This window comes from Nomascus leucogenys, chromosome 10, assembly GCF_006542625.1.
Source record: "Nomascus leucogenys isolate Asia chromosome 10, Asia_NLE_v1, whole genome shotgun sequence".
Taxonomy (NCBI): Eukaryota; Metazoa; Chordata; class Mammalia; order Primates; family Hylobatidae; genus Nomascus; species Nomascus leucogenys.
The window spans coordinates 30,102,262-30,120,014 of NC_044390.1; the positions used below are offsets into that span (position 1 = coordinate 30,102,262).

At 35.1% G+C, this 17,753-nt stretch overlaps 1 protein-coding gene across 1 annotated transcript in view; it reads left to right on the forward strand.

Annotated features, from left to right (window-relative positions):
• Positions 1 to 17,753, forward strand: part of CAPS2 (calcyphosine 2) — a 115,165-nt gene that overhangs the window by 93,960 nt on the left and 3,452 nt on the right. Inside the window, 5 exon segments of the mRNA XM_030819952.1 lie at positions 5,203 to 5,321; positions 6,750 to 6,826; positions 8,686 to 8,840; positions 13,376 to 13,495; positions 16,100 to 16,196. Coding sequence (XP_030675812.1) covers positions 5,203 to 5,321; positions 6,750 to 6,826; positions 8,686 to 8,840; positions 13,376 to 13,495; positions 16,100 to 16,196 — 568 coding nt within the window.

Here is a 17,753-nt window from a genome sequence, read left to right on the forward strand (position 1 = left end):
TCACCTGCATCCTGAACAGGGTCATTTGTGTGGGCTAGTGGTTGTTTTCCCAGGAGCTTCTGCTTCCCAGCCCCAAATCTCAAGTCTGAATCCAAGCATAGCATTTATTTTCTGTAACACCCCCCTTCCCATTCCACAACGTGGGTTGTCTCCAGATGAAGTTGTATCTTTGTACTTTGAAAGGTTCTTCAAAGCTGTGTCATTGGGTAAGTGGCTATCTCAATATTACCTAAAGTAGGTTTATCCTCTGAGGATGGACAGTTTCCTCCATGTAAAGGGGTATGGGCCTCTGTAGCTGTCATTTTTCTGATGGATAGCCTATCTTCCTTGTGATTTTCCCACTTTGGGAAATTCCTGGCATGTGGTGTGTCACAAGGATTCCCTAGAATGGGTGGAGCATAGATAATGTTACAGTTTGTGTAGTGCTCTTAAATTTTAAATCATATTTTTACTTTATATCATGAGTAAAATACAGCACTATCCACAGTGATCATTCAGGTAATATATGTTTCTATCCTAAGATCTGTAGATGGAACAGTAAGTTAGACTCATTCCCTGCTTTTGTGGAGCTGACAGTCTAATAGGAGACACAGATAGATAAGAGGGCCAGATAGGAGGGGCAATGTGGGCCAGATAGGAGGGGTGATGGCCCAGTTTTTTGGAATCAAAGGAGGCTTCCTAGAGAAAATGCCATCTACCCTTGACTAGGAGTTAGCAAGGCTGGGATAAGAGAATAGGTTAGGGTGGGGAAAAGCTTCCAGGTGGAGAAGACAGTTTGTTCTAAGAACAAAAAGGAAGAGAGCACATGACTTATTTGGAGAACTGGAAGTAGTTCAGTCTGGTTGGAGGAGAGTTCAAGGTGGAGGTTGGCAAGAGATGAGTCAGAGCTTATATTAAAAGCAGCCTATGTTAAGGAGTTATCTAACATGTATTGGGGAGTCACTGGAAGAGAAGATGTGGCTGGAATGGGGGAAGGTGGCATGATCAGATTTGTGATTTTGAAAGATCTGTCTGGTTACAGTGTGGGGAAGGAATTGAAGACTAGATACACAAGGGCAGGATAGGATTGAATTATATTAATCTAGGAAAGAGATTATGGCAACCTGAATAAGCAAGTGACTCTGGCTATGAAGCTAATTAGAAAAATAAAAATTCTTTGATAGGTAGAGTCAGTACAATTTGGTGGCCAGTTAAGGGAGAAGTATGGGTTGAGGAAAAATTTTACATCTTATACTTAAATACACTATACACTATACATATGGCACTAAGCCTGCCTCTTGAGATCTAGAGAAAATCAGCTCGACTCCCATTTCACAACCTGCAGAAGAATGTTTAATGCATATTCCAAGTTTAAAGTTTGAGCTGATGTCTCCAAAAATTTAGTGTAGTTTATGATTTATTCTCACTATCCTCATTCCATATTTCTTTGAAGTAGATGTGGAACTCTGTTCTTTTTTATGATTTCCAAGAAAAGAAAGAAAGAAAGAAAGAAAGAAAGAGAAAGAAAAAGAAATAAAGAAGGAGAGAGAGAGAAAGGAAAGAAATTCAGCCAGCTACGTATAAACCACATATGTGATGCTTTGTGTGTGTAGCAGACGTTTTGAAGGGGATATCAAAAGAGGTTCACATTGTAGCATTGTAAGCATTTTACACTTTATTAGATATCCCTAGTCTTAAAAATACATCCCTTGACTATTTCCCATGGTAAAAGCACTCTTCTCCATTTTTCTAACTCTTCCACCTCTTGTTCCTCCCCCCAATCTTCTATTGTTTTATGCAGAAATATTCAACTCTATCCCTCTTTTTTTTTGGTTGGGGTGTTCTGTTTTGTTTTCCAGGTGTGGCTGTGGCACTTGCCTTTTCATATCTATATGCCCCATTAAGTCTTTCTAAACACTCCTTAAAAGAAATTTTGTTGCCAGTTTTTAAGATAATACATGAATGTGCACATGTGCCCATAGATGCACCTGCATAAAAGTGAAACCATGCCAGGCGTGGTGGCTCACGCCTGTAATCCCAGCACTTTGGGAGGCCGAGGCGGGCAGATCACGAGGTCAGGAGATCGAGACCATCCTGGCTAACACAGTGAAACCCCGTTTCTACTAAAAATACAAAAAAATTAGCCGGGCATGGTGGCAGGCGCCTGTAGTCCCAGCTACTCTGGAGACTGAGGCAGGAGAATGGCGTGAACCCGGGAGGCGGAGCTTGCAGTGAGCCGAGATTGCGCCACTGCACTCCAACCTGGGTGACAGAGCGAGACTCTGTCTAAAAAAAAAAAAAAGTGTACCCACATATGTATTCACTCATATGCACGCATATATGCACTGACACAGACTGTACCCTTAGGCACACATGTAAGTATACACACATATGCTTCTATGCATAACACTGTTACACAGATCACATATTCTTAATTGCTTAACATAATAATTATTTACAGGAGACTCTGAATCTTGTCATCCTCAATCTTACCCTCCCTCAACTAAAAAGTCAATCTAAACTGCTATGTTCTACTAAGTGTTCTGCCCAGATTATTATAATCTAAATCCAGGATAATATTTCAGTTCATCACTCATAGTTCTCCATTTTCCAGTCTGAATTGCAGATTCTTTGGCTCTTCCTTTATATATCTTCTTTTCTATCTCTGGTAGTTTTTTCTTTATTTCTTTTAGGTTTTTGTTTTGTTTTTCACGCTATCAGAAGATCACTCATTTCTCCAAAGCCTTCCTAATTTCTGGGTGTTATTCTATTATGAAGATCTAAAACATTAAAGACTGAAAGAGTCCAAATCTGAACATACCTTCTCTGTTCTTTTAGTGGGCTCAGTTTTTCTTCATAGTCCTGACCTTATAGTATATATGTATATTTGTATCCATTCATTATTTTCTCTGACATGACGCTATAACCCCTTGAAGGTAAGGACTTACCTATCATGACCACTACCATGATCCTAGCAACCTGAAGAGTGACAAGTACTTAGAAGACACTGAATACATATGTATTTAATGAATGGATTTAAATGTGCTAAGTTGCAACTTGTACAAGTGCCTAAACCACTCTTATTCCTGAGGGATATTTTTAATATCTCTATTTTTATATTAAAAACATGAAGACAAAGCAAACATCATATGTGTCCAGAATTTTAGTCAGCGAAGACTGGATGAAAGACTAAATAAGTGCAAAAGGGCCATGTTGGATATACACTAATTTCCATCATGCTGACAGTTATGGTGGTGCAGCATCTTGCTAGCTGGTTTCCCAAAAGGCTTTATTTGCCAAATGCTGGGGAGGTGAAATATTTGCCCACCAGGAAAAAACACAAAGCTTTAAATTTGAAGTATAGGTAAATTTTGCCAAGTTTTCTGGTCAAATATGTTTAAATCTTGAACTAAAAAAATTGAGAATTCTTTTTTCAGTTTTCATCTTACCTTTGTTTGTTGTTGTTGTTTTTCTTTTTAAATTGAGACATGGTCTCGCTATGTTACACAGGCTGGTCTTCACCTCTCATAACTTGTCCACAAGCTATTGTTTGTCCTTTGGTCCCATTCAGCAACCAAAGGGAATCATTTACAAAACACTGTCTGGTCTTCCAGGCCCATTCATTTACAACCTCCCCCATTTCTCTCTCCCCAATGAGGAGGATAGTTAAGTATCAGCCATTTGGCTCTTTGAGTTTTCTTTCTTTTTTCTCTTTTTTTGGTATGACTGCCATGCTTATGCACGTTAATAAATTTGTTATGCTTTTCTCTTGTAAACTTGCCTTTTGTTACAGAGATGTGGGCAATGAGCATTATGATGGGGAGGAAAGGGATCACCTCCTTCCTACCCCTACACATACATGTTTTTGGTGTAAACAATAACTAGTCCTCAAGTAAGAAGACTCCATGGTACCATTTGTCACACATAGTTTATCCTAGATTGACCTGGTAATTAGAGTGACTCTCTGTATTAGCTAATTGGCTTTATGTGGGGGGAACTTTTCATATCTTTGTGACAGGAGATGGTTTTGCACTTAGAGCAAGGTGCCTAAGAAAGTTAGGCTCCCACCCTCTCATGGAAACTGGGAGATAGCAGTGCTCTCTCCCTTGATGTTTACACTCAAAGAGTGGCTCTCAGGTCCTTGGAAAAGCCTTATCTAGGTCATAAAACTGACAACAGGCTTATCTAATTTTCAGAAGTATTTGTATTCATTTCAAAGAGAGGAGAAAGTACTTACATTGTAATTACAAATTCTGTAAAGTAAATGTGCTGAGAAAATGGAGGGGAGGGACATCTTTCCCTTATATTCAGCAGGCAGAATTAAGCATCTATTTAAAATTTGTATTTGTTGCCAGGCACAATGGCTCACACCTGTAATCCCAGCACTTTGGGAGGCCCAGGCAAGTGGATCACGAGGTCAGGAGTTTGAAACCAGCCTGACCAACATGGTGAAACCCTGTCTCTAGTAAAAATACAAAAATTAAAAATAAAAACCAGCCGGGCATGGTGGTGGGCACCTGTAATCTCAGTTACTTGGGAGGCTGAGGCAGGAGAATTGCTCGAACCCCTGAGTCGGAGGCTGCAGTGAGCAGAGATCGTGCCACTGCACTCCAGCCTGGGCAACAGTGCGAGACTCCATCTCAAAAAAAAAAAAAATTGTATTTGGTATTTGTCCTTACACTGGCTTTGTTTTTTTGAGCAGTTCAGAAATTAAAATAATCATTTTATAAGTTTAGATTGAGATTTTTTTGATAGGAATTTTGTGGCTGAAGTTTTGATGTTCTAATTAGATTGAAATTAGGTTTTATAATTAGGCAACATCTGTCATCAAAAGTCCAGCTGAAAGAGTATGAGAAATCTTCACAGTTCTTCAATTTGTGTTGTGTCATTCTGTGGGCTAATAGCTCTATTTAGGGAGGTCATAATTTAAATTAACTTATTTGTTCTTTTTTCCTCTCATTCTCATTAAACAAACTGAGTTTATTATATTGCTGGCTTTTTTGTTCACATGGATTGTTAAATAGAAGACTTCTGAGATTGACAGAGATATTAGTTTCTTTATCTGTATAGTTTCTCCAAATACATATAAGCATTCTCCAAATACACTTTTTACCCTTATTAAAGTATATCATGTCACATTAATCAAAATCTATTATTTTAAATTGATGTTAGTTATATTTTATTATATACGTTCTAGCTTCATTCATCTGTTCATTTGTTTAGGGTGCAACCCTGACATTTTTGAGTTCTGATCATCTCAGCCTTCCAGAAAGCATCAAAGAAAACACATTGCTTAAACTCCGAATCACAAATATTGATCAAATAGCTTTGGATTCTCTCAAGTAAGTTAAATATGCATTTGGCAATTTGAAAGTAGGTGAAAACACTATTTTTAAGTTATCTTAAAATGACATTCTACTACAAGGTATTTATAACTTCGTTAAGGTTTCTATTTTGAAAAAACAAGCATAGCTACGTGTGTCTATTTTATGTACTATCTTATACTCAAATACACTTCATATGTGGGAACAGTTATAATCAAATATTTTAAAATATTCAATTTTATGTTAAAGATACCTTATTAATTTGCCTTTGCTGTAACACTTTTATTTTACCAAATATTACCAAAGGGAATAAATTTAAAAAAATAGGATATCAATACAATATTATAACAATTTTTTCACATTGCTGTTATGATTTTTTTTAGTATCTAAAAAAGTCTTAGGGTCCCATATGCTTACAGTATTCATTGATTGATAAAGTGCATAATGGAAAATTAGTTCTATACATCAAACATTGCTTTTAAAATGAATTTTTTCAATAACAGGAATATATATTTTGATTTTAAAACCATATTCCTGTGATCTTATATATAATATATATTATATATACATATTATATATGTATTATTATACCTTATATTACATTATATATAGATCTATTATGTATGGATCTATACATACATGATATGTATAGATACATATATAATATGTATACATAATATATATTTTATATATATATACACATTAGAGGCTATATCCTACAAACTGGCTGTAAGGAAGTCTGTGTTTCTTCATCATTTACCGTATTGCTAAAAATGAATGCATTTGAGGGGGCTTTTAAAAATAACATTTGTTCATTTTATGCTTTGCAAGGTAAAATTGCTTTTAAATTTAATAGTTTTAATTAAATATTTAAAACATTAAAATTGTTACAAAATGAACGTTGGCCAGGCACGGTGGCTCACTCCTGTAATCCCAGCACTTTGGGAGGCCGAGGTGGGTGGATCACAAAGTCAAGAGTTTGAGACCAGCCTGGCCAACATAGTGAAACCCCGTTTCTACTAAAAAATACAAAAATCAGCTGGGCTTGGTGGCAGGCACATGTAGTCCCAGCTACTCACAAGGCTAAGGTGGGAGAATCCCTTGAACCTGGGAGGCAGAGGTTGCAGTGAGCCAGGATTGCGCCACTGCACTCCAGCCTGGGTGACAGAGTGAGACTCCGTCTCAAAAACAAACAAACAAACAAACAAACAAAAACAAGCAGTTCTACAAGTAGTCCTTGTAAGATTTTAAGGATTTTAACTCTCAGTTTAATCTTCTTAGGCATCAAAGCAGCAGACAGAGTTGGGACTTGATTAAATTCTAAGCATTCTTCCAAGTTTCAGAGTTTCTTTGAGTCTGGAGCAGGGAAGAGCTTAGAGTTTTTATACTCAAGATTGTAAAATAGAATATATATATATTTCATCCCTGTGACCATATCAATTGCAGAACTGCTTCTATGGAACAGGAGGATGATATAATCATTCAAGAAACAAATGATAGGCTGGTCTTCAAGGCAATTCAAGGTATGTGTTATTACTATACTCTCAAGTACTTTGAATTTTCAATCCTTTTTTATAATCAGTAAAACAGCATTTTTTCAGACGTTTCTCAGCGGCACTTGATTTATATTTACCCTTTGCTTATTTAAAAAAGTATATATATATATATATATATATATATATACTTTTATTGGTTGGGATTTCTAAACGTTTTAAGGTTTTTCTTACTTTAATGGTCCTAACTAACTAGTATTATATGAATTATAAAATTAAGTGTTTTAGAAATTACTAGATAATATGGGTTTTACTCATAAACTGAATGAAATGTAAAAGTAATTTTTGTAATATAATACTTGTCTTATGTACTAGATAATATCCTGAAGAGGTTTGTGGTGTCCTAGTGTAAAAGAAAAAAATGCTAGACGGGGAGCCAGATTCATGTTTGGACTCTGTTGTTCAAGACACAAATGGCTTTAGAGAAATCTCTTGCATCTCTTTCTTCATCTCTAAAACAGGGATGATAATACTTCTCATATTAAATTTCCAGGGTTGTTGTGGGTAATAAAATTAGATATATGTCAGTTTTGGATACTAAAACATTTTCCAAATTTGGGAAAATGCAGTATAGTAGGCTCGATTAGAGAGTTACTCTGTTGGATCTCATAGTATAAAATGGAGAAAGATATTGAACAAGCAATCACAGAAATTAACATGTAATATATGGTTTTTTTTTGAGAGAGAGCCTTGCTCCGTTGCCTGGGCTGGAGTGCAATGGCACAATCACAGCTCACTGCAGCCTCAGATTCCTGGTTTCAAGTGAGCCTCCTTGCCTCAGCCTCCTGAGTAGCCAGGACTACAGGTGCATGCCACCACACCTGGCTAAATTTTTTTTTTTTCTGTTTTTATAGAGACAGGGCCTTGCCATGTTCTCCAGGCTGGTCTGGAACTTCTGGGCTCAAGTGATCCTGCCACCTCGGCCTCACAAAGTGCTGGGATTATAGTCATGAGCCATCACACTTGGCCTAATTTGTGAATTTTCATGAATCCTGATTTATCTTTTAAAGATAAGGGGCTCACAGTAAGAAGGCAAGAAACAGATTTGAGAAGTTTTGTTTGGACTCTCAAATGTTCTTGATGCCAAAGTGTGTGAACAGTTTTCTCTATTATATCATTGTCAATGCAGTATTTGTCACAATTGAACTTGGTGACTTTTTTTTTCTCTCATGTATTATATCTAATAACTGCTTTAGTAAAGTTACCAATCTATTCTTAAGTAAATATGGTACAAAGTGCATTAAGTGAAATAACAGCTACCAAGAGAATGCTAGGGATCTAAGCAAATAACCTCTTATGAAATATATAAGTATAGGATAGAATTCAAAAGCCTTGATGCTATTTTGTATACAAGTTACAATTTGAAGATTTCAAACTATTTTTAAAATGTTGAACTGATAATTTTTGGGTGACTTGCCTGTCATTAGTTTTGTAATTCAGTTGATAAAAACTAAGAAAAGGAAAACAGATTAAAGATATGGAGTGGTTAAAGAGGTTGTCTATGCAACAAAATCCAAGATTTTATTTGTAATATTTAGGTTATTCTCTTGGTGATAAAGTGAAACTGTATTTTTCTGTTTTAAAAATATAACACTTCCACCACACAGTGGTGCTATAGTTCTGGCATATTTACATGTGATTTTATGTTTAATCCTCTTGATTAAAAACATCCTATTTTCCAAAGTCTTTTGTCTTACATTTGATTTGTTTGAATATTCACATTCCTTATTTCAGTTACATCAACTTTAATTTTCCTATGAAAGATAACTGTGGCTTTATACATTTATGCATAGGAACAATTTGTTTTCATCTCTCTTCTTGTTGAACAGATGTGCTAAAAGAAAAACTACATAAAAGAGGTGTTCGTATTTTGACTGGATTGGGAAAATACTTTCAACAGTTGGACAAGGAAGGAAATGGACTTTTAGATAAGGCAGATTTTAAGCAAGCTCTAAAAGTGTTTCACTTAGAAGTGTCTGAAAAGGTATGTGCCACAGAAAATTCTCTGAAGCAGATAATATGTTATTCTTCGGTGGCATTATTCACTGTTCTACTGAAATTTTAGTTTTTATTTATTTTCTCCTTCTCTATGCCCTTTATCAGTGTTAAGCTATCAGGTTACAAGCCCTGTTGGCTTTTAAAGTTTAAACATTGCTCCATCCTATATTTATAAAGAGCTTAATAACCAGGCATTGTGCTAAGCTCTGAGATAATACTCTGTACTCTCAAGATCACCATAATTGAAGGAAAATGAACATAAAACAAAATATGTATTCAATGGAGAATGTTGTTGGAACACCATGGGGTAGGTACCTGATTCCAAGATAGGTTCTGGGGAAGGAGAATAAAGATCATGGAAGGATGCCTGGAGGAGGATACATCTAAGCTGAGTTTTGAAGGTTGAGGAGGAATTAATCAGACAAGGGAGAAAGAGGAGTGTGAATCAGACAATGTGTATTTTATGAAAAGGAGACACATATGTGAAAGCTTGGAGGGGAAGGGAGTGTGGCCTGTTTCTGACACTGCAAATGATTAATAATCTTCACACATACTGTTCCCTCCACTGTGAATAATCTACTAGATCTTTGCATGCTGGGTTTTCTTAGCATTCAGGCCACAGCTTTCTCTGTTAAGAGCATTACCCTGACACTTCTGTCTAAAGGAGCACTCCTATCTGATCCTTGGTCCTTTCTATACCAATTTCTCATTTTATTTTTTTTTTCATGCCACTTTGTAAGTATTTTCTGGCTCTGCCTGCAAGTAGATCATTAAGTCTCATCAGGGTGGGGACCAGAGTGTTTTTGTGTTCCTGCTCTTTTTCTAACATCTGAAATAGAACCCAGCATATGGAAAGTTAAGTAGATAATGCATTAGTTTGAATTGATAAATTTATGGAAGGAAGGAAAAGAGAAGAATGGAGAGAAATGTCTGGCACATTAAAGTCTTGCATGTCATGCTAAGAAGGTTGGATTTTATTCTAACAGCATATGAATCACGTTTGTCTCAAGGATTTCAGATAAAGATCTCTTGCATTGTTCTCTTTTGCTTCAAATGGTCTTGTCACAAGATGTGTATTTTGTAGAAAGAACACTGTAAATTGAACTTAAGACATTTAGGTTCAAGTTCTAGCTTTACTATTTGAACTGTATGATCTTGGATCAGTCTTTTAACTTCTTTGATTGGGGGGCTCTGCCTGAGCAATCCAGAAGTAATTATTACAGTTAGAGTTGCTTGGAAGCTCAAATAAGAAAATTACATGGGAACCTGCCATATCAGCTGTACAATTTTGTGCCAATATCTTGTTGCCTAACATTGTTCTGACATACCCTTCTTTTTGGTTTTTATAATGTTTAATCTTTTGCCCACCTAGTGATACCTACTAGGGATCATCTAACTTCCCCTCTTCCTTTTGTAGATTAAAACAACAACAACAACAATAACAAAACAGCAATAGGAAATTAGAAAGCCTTGATGTCTTTGCTTACAATCACGAGTGTGAATAGAAAAATAGCACAAACTGTGTTTCCTCCGCTTTCACACATTAATAATCAGCACCGAATACTTCTGCAACCAAATGCATGTGGGGGTTCCACCTATACCAAGCAGTAGAAATCCAGTGGATAGCCTCTAATTCAATTCAATTCTGACATTATCTACCTGGAGATAGCCTCAGATCCCACAGGGTGAGATCTCAGTTCTACAAGACAACCCCTGCCCCCAACACACTCTGTATAGAACACCAGTCACAAGTTTGGGTCCCTGGAACTTGTGATCAACTAATTTCAAGTTGGGAGTTCCCACCACCCCCTACTTGGGTTCAATTAATTTGCTGGAGCAGCTCACAAAACTCAGGAAAACTTATGTTTACTGGTTTACTCTAATGGATATTACAAAGGATACAGATGAAGAGATGAATAGGGCAAGGTATCGGGGAAGGAGTGCAGAGCTTTCATGCTCTCCCTGGGTGCCACCCTCCAGGAATCTCCACAAGCTTAGCTACCCAGAAGCTCCCTGAACCCTGACCTCTTGGCTTTTCTATGGAGACTACATTGGATAGACATGACTGATACATGCACAACTGTAGAAATGTGATTGGACAAAAGTGTATGACTTAATACTGATAGACTGAAGGAGGAAACCCAGCAAGGAATGCCTGTTCTGACTCTTCTTGGCCTCTGTGCAGCATTCCTTCCTCCATGGTGGGGGCAGGACCCCTTCTGAAATGGGGGTCTTATAGCCTACAATTAGACAAGGTAAGTCAGAGAATTTTTTATGGCTAGCTCCAACACAGAAAGGCAGGAGACGATTCCTGCCTTGAAGAGGGAAAGGAGCAGGTGAAAGAAGGGCAGGAGAAGGTCAGAGAGAGAGAGAGATTCCATTTTCTGAGGGCTAAAGTGCCCTAACATTGTAATAAAAGTGTAACAAGAACAAGGAAAAGCAATGGGAATTATGAACTGGGCCTATGGATGAAAACATATATATAATATATATATATGTATATATATATATATGTGTGTTTGTGTGTGAGTGCTTGCGTGTGTGTGTATGTGTTTACAAAATCACACACAAGTAATAGCTGATATAGGACTAGAACCCAGATAATATGTTCCCATCTAGTACTTTTTCTGTATCATAACAATACTTCCCTTTTTGATTAATTTGCTAAATTGTTATGATTAGATCTAGGAACAAAAACTACAGTAATTATATAAGACTTCTAACATAGAGAGAACATATTATGAAAACATGAGCATGCTTCCTCCTTTTCTCATATATTTTAATATTTTATATTTTTTCTGTAATATCACTGTAAACTGCTCATGCAATGATAAGCATATACAAACAGCTCGAGAAGAAGAACTTAAGAATCACTAATCTAGGTCTAACTTTGAAACAAGAATGTTTGTGGGAAGGCATAGTCAGCCATTCTCCCTGATTTGAGATTAAAAAATTGATATGTACCCTAAAAAGCCTAATTTATATAGAGATGCTATCAGTGATTTCCTTCAGCTTTTTTTAATGTAATTATTTTCCATTGTGTACCATATCTTTGAAAGAGTATATATATGTATATCTCTTCAGTATATATAAATATAAATATGTATTTCTTGTTGTTGACAATTATGTTAAATTACTCAATTCTTGAAAATTATTTCTTTTAAGCTTTAAGAAGTATCTTTTAATTCTAGCAATCCATGAATTGGATGAGCAAATCGGTCTTCTCCTGTACATATTACTCATGATTTTAAAGGTCAAGCTCATCTTCAGTTTAACTGCACAGACACTTAAAGTCTGCATAATGTGCAGTAATTATGATAGACAAAGATGTATGGGGTTGTTGAGAATTGAGGGAAGGCAGGCATCTTTAGCTTTTGTTTTTCTAGTTAAAGTTTTATTTGAAAAAAATAGGAGGTAGTGGAAGATGATATTTTTTGAGTACCTATTATTTGCCAAGAACCTTGTTAGGTATTTTATCTACATTCACATTTAAAGCTAACAACTTGATTAAAACATTGAAAAAATATATTTACTTGAGTTTGAGAAAATGATGCTGTAATTTCTTTGTTGTCAAGGAAAACTGTGTTAGAACTTTCTATTAAATAGTGCATTTGCTGAAGAAGTAAATGGTAATGGTAAAGTGAATAAACTGGCATAAGGGATTTATTCAAAATTATACCTTTCAGTGTAAATTACAGAATAACATTAGAGTCATTCAAATCTATATTTGCAAGCATGAAGACTAGCAGAAATATAATTAGTGCTTATAATGCCATCGGAAGCACTCCAGGGCCGGATGTGACTTTTGAATTAACACAGATAAAATACATTAAAAGTATTTAAATGTTCAAAACTGAGTAAATGGTAACCACACATACACAGACACACACACATATCTATATATCTATAGGTAGGTAGATGTATAGATATAGAAATAAATTAAAGTTGAAAAGATAAATTTGTTACCAGAGCATGGGGAGAGGGGTGGTATACAAGGAAAATGGAAAATTGGTCAAAAGGTACAAGTTTTCATTACACGGTGGATTAAGTTCTGGGTGATCTATTGCATAGCATGATAACTATAGTTTATAATAATGTATATTTCAAAATACCTAAAAGGGAGGATTTTAAGTGTTCTCATCACAAAGAAATGATAAATATTTAAGATGATAGATATGATTGTATTATTCTATAATGTACACATGTATTGAAATATCATATTGTGCCCTATAACTATATACAATTATTATTTGTCCATCAAAAATAAAACTTAAAAAAGATAAATTTGTGAGCTATTGTCTCTCCTAAATGGCTCCTAACTTTACAGAACTGCTCACCACAGGTTCCTCTAAATCACTTTTTTAGTGGCTTCGATTGGATTTTTATGTAGCTTCTTCAATTTTCTATTAAATGAGTTATCATATCTAGGACTACAGAAGATGTAACAAAATACAACTAAGATGATTTTGTTGTGACGATTTATAACTTAAAAATGCAACAGTTATCTCTGATTATTTCCAGGATTTTGAGTCTGCTTGGCTAATTCTGAATGACAACGGCAATGGCAAGGTTGATTATGGAGAATTCAAACGTGGTATTATTGGTGAAATGAATGAATATAGGAAATCATATGTTCGAAAGGTAACTTTGTTAAGTAATCTTTCAAATTGTTATTTTTAATAGATTGTTAGGTTCAGTATTTTAAAACTTTAATTAATTGCCATTTAAAATGTTTTAAATCTATTTACTTATAACATATGTTGGGTTGAGTAAAACAGAAAACAGGTCCATATGCATACAAATCGACTCAGAATGAAGCAAAATAACTTGTATTTATATTTTAGAAAAATACTATGAGAGGAAAATAAAATTTGAAATCAAAATTTGGTTAACAAATTACTAGCTCCATAAGTTGTTGCCTCCATAAATGACTAGCTACGTGAATATATGTATTATAAAATATTCCTAAGCCTCAGTTTCCTATCTCATAGAGTTGGTGTAAAGATTGAATAAGATAATGCATATACAATTCTTAGCATTGTGGCTGTTCCAGTGTCAATACTCCAGACATTTTGTTTTAGGATGATGACTAAAAAATGTTTCTCTGGTCTTTAGAATATGCATGATAAATATTAACTTGTAAATTAAAATAATCATGTTAAATTGGAATTAAAAACAGGAGTACTGAGTTTAATAGGAAGCTATGTATTACTTGGGTTTTGGTAGCCATTTTTTAGAGCATACTTTTGAGCAATGTAGTTATCTTTTTTCTTTTGCATATGTACTTAATATTGAAATAAAGCTATTCTATATAATGTAAATAACTATATAAATCCCAAATAGAGAAATTTACTGGGCAAGAGACATAGTAAAAACCTTAAATTAGACAAATTCACCACATAATATTTATAAATGTGTACTTATTCGTACTTTCCATGTCCTTCCTGGTGATAGATTTGAGAATCTGGTATAGAAATTGGAGGCTTGTCTCTTTCATAAATCTTGGTAAAGGGAATAGAGGGCAAGAGAAATGTTATGCAGTTCTGTATGAGTTTGCTTGGGCTGCCATAACAAAATACCACAGACTAGGTGACTGAAATAATAGAAATTTATTGTCTCATAGCTCTGGAGGTTAGAAGTTCACAAACAAGGTATCAGCAGGTTTGGTTTCTTCTGAGGCCTCTCTCCTTGGCTTGCAGATGGCTGCGTGTTCTCTGTGTCCTCACATGGTCTTCCCTTTGTCTGTGTTGTGTCCTGCTGTCTTTTATTTATTTATTTTTTTGAGGTGGAGTCTTGCTCTGTTGCCCAGACTGGAGGGCAGTGGTGTGATCTTGGTTCACTGCAACCTCCACCTTCTGGGTTCAAGTGATTCTCCTGTCTCAGCCTCCCAAGTAGCTGGGATTACAGGCACGTACCACCATGCCTGGCTAATTTCTGTATTTTTAGTAGAGACAGAGTTTCACCATGTTGGCCAAGCTGGTCTTGAACTCCTGACCTCAGGTGATCCACCCACCTCAGCTTCCCAAAGTGCTGGGATTACAGGCGTGAGCCACCATGCCTGGCCCTACTGCCTTCTTATAAGGAGACACCAGTCATATTGGATAAGGGGCCACTCTAATGATTTCATTTTAACTTAACTATTCCTTTAAAGGCGCTACCTTCAAATACAGTCATATTCTGAGCTACTGGAGATTAGGTTCAACATATGAATTTTGGAGGAACACAAGTCAGTCTACAACAGCTTCCATATTTCTGTGAATGCAATATTGTGAATAACCAGACTTGATTCTAGTTTTGACCCCACTACAAATGCAGAATGTTGCTTTGGGTAGCTTGTGTCTTTCTAAGTAGTGAATACTCTTCCCAATGAAATATTTCATGATATCTTATGATAGAGCCACACTGAATTAGAGGAACAATAACACAACTACATTTTAAAAAGTGTATTAAATTTCAAGAAATAGAGTAACATAACTCATTTAAAAGGTATTTCACTTTTTCATTGATTTTAGGGAGGAAATATTTGCTAATTCACTTCTTGAGTTAAAATATTCGTCTTGGCAATCTCTTTGGCCATTTGTACGTTTCATATGAATCCTAGAGCTGGAAGTTACCTGAGAGGTCTTTTACCCATCTTTTTAGTTTTCAGGGGAGAGAGGCCATGAAAGTAGAGGTCAGGTTACTTTCTCAAGGTCAAGATGCTAGAAAGTGGTAGAACTTTCTAATTGAGTACAGATTTCCTAATATCTTGCTTCACTGTCTTTCCTCCTGTATTTATAATTGTTCTTTCGTATATCAGTATAGTACTTTTAAAATGTCTTGTTTATAGCTCAGAAATAACCTACTGTAAAATAGAAAATTAGATTCCTATGTCTAATAATTTTACTTAAAAAATAACATTTGTCAGGTCAGGCATGGTGGCTCATGCCTGTAATCCCAGTACTTTGGGAGGCCGAGGCGGGTGGATCACCAGAGGTTAGGAATTTGAGATCAGCCTGACCAACATGGCAAAACCCCATCTCTACTAAAAATACAAAATATAACTGGGCGTGGTGGCAGGCGCCTGTAGTCCCAGCTACTCAGTAGGCTGAGGCAGGAGAATCGCTTGAACCTGGGAGGCGGAGATTGCAGTGAGCTGAGATCGCGCCATTGCACTCCAGCCTGGGTGACAGAGCAAGACTCTGTCTCAAAACAAAACAAAACAACCAACCAACAAACTAATAATAATAATATTTGTCTGTTTAGGCCTTTATGAAACTGGATTTCAACAAAACTGGCAGTGTGCCTATTATAAACATAAGAAAATGTTATTGTGCAAAGAAGCATTCTCAAGTAATTTCAGGTAATTATTCGGAGTTAAAATGCATTGGACTTTGAAAATGTTACTTAATAAACATAATATCTTTATATTAATTCAAACCTTAGACTGAGGCCATTAGGGAGGAAATAACCTATGTTTTTGAACCAGAAACTTAGGAACTATTTGCCTTTCTTCATTTAAAAATTCTTAGGTCTATTGCCCATACTCATTTGATTATTTGATATTTATTATCAATATAGAACTCATTTCCTACTTAGGAGATAGTAAGGGATTTAAGTTAAAAATAATGAAATAGGTTTAGAAAATAGATAAATACATCTGCAGGTTCTTAGAGTTATTTTTACTATATCTGCTTATATAGTTATCCACACTTAAGGATTTAAGCAGAAATGAGGGAGTGTCTTTCTCTAGGGATGGAGCTATATATAGAATGAACATACATATCTATCAAAATTTGAGTATATTGTGAATTCCCTAAAGTAACTCTAGAGATTTGTATGTTACTATATTTTTTCTAACTTTTTTAAATAATTGTTTTATAAGTGCATGCTTTTTATAAAGAAAGCACTTGACCACCACAACTCTCCTCTTTACATTTCCTTCCATGGAAGTCAAAATTATCATTTAGCATATATATTTCAGTTAATATATTATGAATTTTACTTACTCTATGAATTTTCATGGCTATGTGCATACTATAAATATTTAATGCTTTTTGAAGTTTTTTTGACATGAAAGGTGCACTGAAGATAATATTATATAATTTGCTTTTTACACTCGTGAGTATGTTTTGGAGTTCTTTATATGTTAATCCACATTGAGCCACCTTATTTTTTATCTTGCATATATTATTCTTTTTATGAATCAATATACTATCATTTACCTAGCCATTCTTTTATTGTTAGATTTTAAGTTCTAATTATTGATCAACAACTAATGAAGCAATAAATGCGCTTATTTGTGACTCTTCAGGACTGTTTTCTACTGCTTCCTTGGAGTGATATTAATACCTAGAATTACTGGGATGTCTGCATTTAAAATTTTAAGTGATACTTCCAAATTACATTGTAAAATGACTACATTAGATTGTATGGCCATTTGTTGAAGAGTTATTTTCCTCCACAACTTTGCCAAAAAATTTCACTTTGCCAATCTGATAGGTTAAAAGAAACCCATTTTACTTGGAGTTCCTTCATTACTAGGGAGGTTACACATATATTTGTATATTTAATGATCGTCCATCTTTAAGGAATATTTATTGACAATATTTTATGAATAATTTCTTTTCAACTTATAGCTTTAATTCTGTACTGCTAAATACTATAGAATACTGTTATTTTTAGAATTTTATTCCTTACTATTAAAGGAGATACACTGCAATTACTTTGGTTTCTTGTCATCATTAACCCTCATATATGGTTAATTTATTACTTTTAATTATGAAATGAAAAACATGAGATTTGGTTATGAAGATTAAAGTTAATCATCACTGGATTCCAAATTTCTAATTATCTATTTCTTGTTGAAATAGTTTAATTTGCTTATTCATAACATTAAATAAACTACAGCCACTCTAAG